The sequence below is a fragment of the Citrus clementina genome, unplaced genomic scaffold, assembly GCF_000493195.1.
Source record: "Citrus clementina cultivar Clemenules unplaced genomic scaffold, Citrus_clementina_v1.0 scaffold_4, whole genome shotgun sequence".
Taxonomy (NCBI): domain Eukaryota; kingdom Viridiplantae; phylum Streptophyta; class Magnoliopsida; order Sapindales; family Rutaceae; genus Citrus; species Citrus x clementina.
In genome coordinates, this window is record NW_006262274.1 from 8,205,426 (window position 1) to 8,212,543 (window position 7,118).

A 7,118-nucleotide genomic window follows, 5' to 3' on the forward strand; every position below is an offset into this window, starting at 1 on the left:
GTCAAGTACGTTTGACATTTGAGTTGTGCTTAGTAGAATGATAAAAACTTGGTTTGTTCACGTTCCTACTTTTACATCACAAATATGGGAAATAGAATAGGTTTCTGGACCGTTCATTCTTCATTTCAACCTTGATGGATTAAAATCAACTGACAAAAGACTTTTTTGTATTACAGACTTCTGCATCTGATTCTGTTAGCTTTTAATGCTTTTTCTGTATGGAGCCTTTCAGTCATTTCTGGTGATTGTCAATCAGTCTTTGCCAAGAAAGAGAATACCAATGCAGTTGTACTTGTTGCAAGCCAGGTCCATTGCGCTGAATATTCATGAGATTACTTTGATCTTTTGCCTCGAAGAGATATTACATTATATGACAAACTGGAAAACAAGCAAACAATGAGGAAAACCAAATTGTTTTTGTTAATCACGCACTTGAGAAAAATTATCTGGGCACCTTTCGCTCTGAACTGATGGTTTAGGCTTGATATCTCTTTCACGCTTTTGCAGAAAACTCTGCCAGTACTGGTGGCAGTTGTGGAGCAGCTTGGTTGTGCATTCGGTGAATCTGGTTTGCTTGTTCTTCCTTGTGTTGCTGCACATCTAACTCAGGTTAGTTCACTTCACTCTTGTTCTCATTTTCCTTTCTCTATAAACTTGATCGTTTTTAACATTGAACCACTACATATAGATTATCATGGACTCGTTCCTAGTTAACTTCTGGCTTCGGAGGGATAAAGATCTCTCGTCCAACAATGCCAAGGTAGCTTGAGTAAAGGGGACACCTACATTGATACTCGTCATGAGCCAAGTTCTTTTGGGCCATCTTCCAAACGCCATGCTCAACTTGCTAGCTGTTTATCCCCAATTGTCCTGCATTTTGGGCATGTCAATGTAAATTTTATTTTGCATCTTGGGTATGTCTATTAGTAGATAACTCAATTGGACTTGGAATATGGCTGATGTGTGCTGTTTTGTAGGTGCAAAATCGCCAGCGTTTAGTCGTGCTAATTGTACATTTACAAGAAGTTCTTTACTAGCAGAAAGAGTCAATGTCATTTTTTTAAAACAATAGTTCCTACATTTCATTTTCATGCCAACGAAATTAAAGAAATTAATTAATCATAACTGAAAGCAGCTCAGCTCCTGTTTTAGAAAAAATAAATAAATAATTGAACATTATAGTCTTTTAAATCGGTGGACCATATCTAGGACATCCAACCATTCTATATTTGTTCCAATGCCATTACTTTTTGGTACGGCTACTTTTTCTAGCCCTTTGGTGGGGTGCGAAATATGTTATCTTTTATTAATATAAATCAACAGTCTTTTCTTTGTGCGGGTGTTTTTATTTTTTTTCATGCAAATGTCTTGTGATTTAATAGAGCCAATTTTAATACTATTAAACTTATGATTTTATAATGCATTGACAATTAATTCTATTAAGTCGTACGATTTAACAATTATTTTGTATTAAAAAAAATAAGAGTGTCCGCACTTGAAAATAAATATATAAATTAATATCTAATTTGGTACATGGGAAACTCAATTATTTATATATACATATAAAGTTGGGACTAAAGGAGATGATGCGGCATCATCATTTCTCATCTTCTTGTATTCTCTATTATCTAATAAATTAGTTGAGATTAAAAAAATAATTACATTACAAAATATTAAAAATAAAAAATAATTATTAGATTATAAAAGATTACATGTCTCTTCCTCTTTTTATTTAAATTCAATAATATGTAACCATTAATAATAATTAATTATAAATCTTGAAACATTCATTTATTTTATTATGGCAATAATTAAACTTTAGTGGCTTAAATACATCAATTAATTGATATATGAAGGAAGGTTTCTTCATCTTCCCTCACCAACGTCATTAGGGCCTAATTTTAATGTCATAATCTCATATTTAATTATGCAACCTTTTGTTTAGTGCCTTTTGACCTCTTCAAACTCTATAAATATTAAGCAGTTAAGATTTGTGATATCATTATTTCTCATCTTTTTATATTCTCTATTATCTATTTAAATTCAATAATATGTAAACATTAATAATAATTAATTATAAGTCTTGAAACATTCATTTATTTTATTATGCCAATAATTAAACTTTAGTGGCTTAAATACATCAATTAATTAATATAGGAAGGAAGATTTCTTTATCTTCCCTCAATAAAGTCATTAGGACCTAATTTTAATGTCATAATCTCATATTTAATTATACAACCTTTTGTTTAGTGTCTTTTGGCTTCTTCAAACTCTACAAATATTAAGTAGTTAAGATTTGTGGCATCATTATTTCTCATCTTTTTATATTCTCTATTATCTAATATATTGGTTGAGATTAAAAAATAATTACATTACAAAATATTAAAAATAGAAAATAATTATTAGATTTCAAAAGTTTACATGTCTCTTCCTCTTTCTATTTAAATTTAACAATATGTAACAATTAATAATAATTAATTATAAGTTTTGAAACATTTATTTATTTATTTTATTAAGCCAACAACTAAATTTTAATGATTTAAAATACATCAAATAATTAATATATGAAGGAAGACTCTTTCATCTTCCCTCACCAATGCCACTAGGGCCTAATTTTAATGTCATAATCTCATATTTAATTATGCAACCTTTTGTTTAGTGTCTTTTGGTTTCTTCAAATTCTATAAACATTAAGTATTTAAAATTTGTTATGTTTGGAATTTTTTTATTATTTAACAAACATTCTCTTTAGAAATGTTCTTGTGTTTTTATTTTTTGACTTATTTGAATTTTTAGTATTGTGTGCTTCATAGAGTACTCTTTTTTTCATGAGTTGAACAATGATAAAGATAATTAAATGATAAGAGTTAGGCTTTGTAGGATATGGGAGTCTGTTAATATCAAGAATAATGAAAAATTGATTAGTGTGAATATAATTTTTATTGATGAAAAGGTTGTGTACACTTAACTATACACATTAATATATATTTTTAAAGTTAACAAAAAATAATTAACTTTCATAAATAACATTAGTTTTATAAGACTGCGTCATCTTTAAAAAAAAATCAATTCATATTTTTTATCAGTTTCGTCAAGTGCAAAGTAAAAAAAAAAAGATAATACTAAACTTATTTTTTTAAAGCTGCGCGAAGCGCGGTTCTATTTCTTAGTTATTAAATGTATTTTGTGCCTATGCTCCCTATTCGGGTGAAATTTTTTGTTTTGATTATAAATATATGTCGCTTATGGGTAAAATTTCACATATTGATCTATACACATACATAAAGAGACAAATTGAAATGGAATTTGTTAGAACAAATAAAAACTTATTTTCAATAGACAATGGCTAGGGATGGCAATGAGGTAGGGTGCTGAGAAGACATATCCCATTCCCTGCCCATTAAAAAATTTACCTTTATTCTTCACCCCATTCTATAATAAATTTAATGGGGGTGAGAATGGAAAAGTCATTTCCGACATGGGGAATAAATTAAAAAATATATATATATATATAATTATGAGAGAATATTATGATCATAATTTGAATATTAAGAGTGGATTTTGTAACCTTAACACTTTTTAAAAGAATAATTTATTCCTCTACAATTTATTCCTATTTAATAATTGATTGTTAGATTTTTAAATTTCTTATGCTTCGATCTCGGACTCATTACTTTATATTATAACTAGACATTCTTATAATTAGGAGTAATTAACATTTTTGACTCGTGTCAAAATACAAAAACAAAATCACACAAGGCATATAACAACTTATGGAATCATCTACCCTTTTACACGATAACAGTCATGTAACTTGCTAAAATACACAACTATTGTTTGGTAAATAGTCAGATGACATATTTAGTAAAAAATATATTTTTTACTCTAATATAATGCCAGGATATCATAACAACTACAACATTTTTTCACATTCACACGACTGCAGTCATGAAGTTCATACAAACACAGCATAAGTCGTGGATGGATGTAATAGAATGGTAGAGTCTCATAATAGCTGGAACATTCTACACACTTGCATGGATGCAATCATATAAATTCATACATATACGACAACAGTCATGTAACTTACTAAAATACATGAGTATAGTTCATTAAATGGTCAGAGGATATACTTAGTGAAAAAATTTTTTTTTGCACTAATAGAAAGCTAGAGTGTCATAACAGCTACAACATTTTTTACACTTACACGACTGCAGTCATGAAGTTCATACAAACACAGCATAAGTCGTGGGAACATGCTAAAATACATTACTACAGTTCATTAAATAGTTAGGGGGACATATTTCTTCTTCAAAAAAATATATTTTTTGTACTAATAGAATGCTAAAGTGTTGTAATAGATAGAACATTTTACACACTTGTGCAACTGTAATCGCATAAATTCATAATTATACGATAATGGTCATTTAACTTATTCAAATACACGATTGTAGCCCAGTAATAGTTAGAAGACAAATTTAGTGAAAAATAATATTTTTTACACTAATAGAATGCTAGGGTGTCATAACAAATGGAATATTTTGCACACTTACATATTTGCAATCATGTAAATTCATATATACTCCACTCTTGTCGTGTAAAACGAGTGTAAATAAAATTTTGAGAACAAAATGAGATTTCACAAATGTATTTAGAAAATCCAATGCATATAGTGATATACTACAAATGTAACGAAAATGTGAGTTGTTTTATTGTTTATCACAGACCAAACGAAACCCTAAAAATAATATAATGTCAAGAAAATGCATAAATAACACATAAAATAAATGCAAAATTTAAAAGTACCTTATTAATTAGATGAATAATGCACTTAGTTGGAAAGTAAAATCTCAACACATTGGTTGTTCACGTGTATTTTTTGTTGCGTGGGGAGAAATTGTGTGAGGAGTGAAAAAGTTGTGATTTTAATGTATGTTTTATATTTTTCCTGTAGGAATATTTTAGTCAATACTCAACACAAAAAGGTATATCTACATAATTATCAACTACAGGGTGTAAGTAAATGAATACTCTACTTTTGGGGTATATTTAATTATAAACCCCAGAAAAAATGTATTAGCGATGTATTTGTAATTGTAATCAGTTTGGTTTCAGTTTTGACTATTGCCAACCTAGATAAAACCATTTAATTTGGTTCTCATGAAACCGAACAGATTAAGTGCGGGTCGAGTTGTCCGTTCAATTCGGATCGTCTGTTTTTTGCCCACTCCTATGAAGCATTGGTACATCCAGCCTAGAAGGATTCCAACAAACCCATATTCCCCCTTTTGGGGAAAGATTATAGGATTGAGCACATAAGAATAGGTTTCCCTTCATTTCCTTATGAGTTGCCCTGTGTAAACTTTAAGAAAGCAGGTTTAGTAAGGTTAGCTTCCACCTTGGTTGTGTATAAAGAAAATTATTATATTTATTGATTTATTTTCGAAGTAAAAATAAAAAATTATTTTTTAAATAATAATTCTAAAGGAAGTAAAAAGATATCTTCTTAAGTATTTTTGTTTTTTGAATTTTTTTAATAACTCGTTGATTGATGATACTCAAGATATAGTTAAAAATTAGTTGAACTATGAGCTCTTTTACGTTCCTTTGTGTGTTAAAGCTACTAAATATAAGGAGGACTTACATATAAATTTTACCAAAGGTCCCCGATACTCTAGAGCTGACTTGCATATGAACATTTAGGGCTCAAAGTACTATACTAGGATATCTAAATGTTGAAGTGCTTCCTAGTAATTATGTTTTTCTGGGTTTGTATTTGTATATATTACTTGTAAATTTTTCAATTAAATTCGAAATTGAAGATAATTCTAATTATTTAGTTTAAAGCCCACTTTTGAACGATGCAACGATAAGTAAAAATTAATGCCCAACAAGTATGATGGTCCTAATGGAATCCTAGTATTTTGAGTCGGAGAATTCTCTAAAAAAAAAGCAGAATATTTGGTGGACGAACGGAAGATCGTTTTGAAGAATTGCTTGTGAAAGATTCCTGTATAAGAGTTCCATTAACATGCCTTTTGGTGTCCTAGCTGTGGAGCAACGACACCAATCTACTTAAAACACACCAGATTAATAAATTAAAAAATAATAGGTTCAATTCGATGTTATCTAAGGATAAGGGGGCCGTGTCTCAGTCCTAATGTAGCTAATCATCCAATTGGGCATATTAACAGGCTTATTCCATCTCAATGTCAGCCCGCCTCAGCACTTATACAAAGGATTGCATATGGACAATATTGAAATTTTGCTTTCCAACAGCACCGTTGCTATGTTTGTTGTTGTTGGGCCGCGAATCCTCTTCAAAGAGAGGGCGGCCTTTAGGTGAATACCAATTTTTACAATTTCATTCAAATTGTTTCATTTATATTTAGATAAAAATCATAAGCATTAGAACAGAAATGTGGGTGACATATTGATATCGACACTGATATACACTTTAGTGTAGGGATGGCAATGGAGTATATATGGATTGGATCTACTTTACTCCACATCCAAATCCATAATAAAAATTAAGATCCCTAGCTGCTTCAGATCCATGATGGATTTATATTTTTCACTTCATATCTAAATCCAAAACAAAAAATAAAGATCTATATCTGCTCTAAATCCAAAAAGAAATATTAAAATCCAAATCTGCTATAGATCCGCCATGAATTCTAAATTTCAATAATAAAATATCAATAATTTTTTAGAAAGAAAATTTAAGACTAAAATACATTGGCAACAATTAAATTATATAATTTGTATAAAAAATCTAATAAGTATTGTAGCTTCTACTTTTACACCAAAATAAACAAATGAGAAAGATAATAAAATATCCATCAAAAGTAATTGCAGGAATAAGATCATTACAATATTCTAATGTCTCATTTACCATCCTGATATCCACGGCACACCATCATCATTTCCTATATCATTAAATAATAACATATCATTTAAAAATGATTTATTATATTTAGTGCTTTATTATTTTTATTATGATCATATTTAACTAAATATATGATTAACATAATTATTTTATAGTCGATAGCACCACTGATTAGTCATCATACAAAATTAATCAGATCTATCGAGAAATCGATAGAAAAAAATCAGTC

The 7,118-nt window shown here is 29.1% G+C and overlaps 1 protein-coding gene across 1 annotated transcript in view; it reads left to right on the top strand.

The window, feature by feature from the left end:
• LOC18045006 (probable sodium/metabolite cotransporter BASS4, chloroplastic) overlaps window positions 1–1,071 on the top strand; it is a 7,797-nt gene extending 6,726 nt beyond the window's left edge. Inside the window, exons 11-13 of the mRNA XM_006436550.2 lie at window positions 160–306; window positions 508–609; window positions 689–1,071. Coding sequence (XP_006436613.2) covers window positions 160–306; window positions 508–609; window positions 689–769 — 330 coding nt within the window. The 3' untranslated portion in view covers window positions 770–1,071. The remainder of the gene's footprint in view (window positions 1–159; window positions 307–507; window positions 610–688) is intronic.
• Window positions 1,072–7,118: the final 6,047 nt, after the last annotated feature.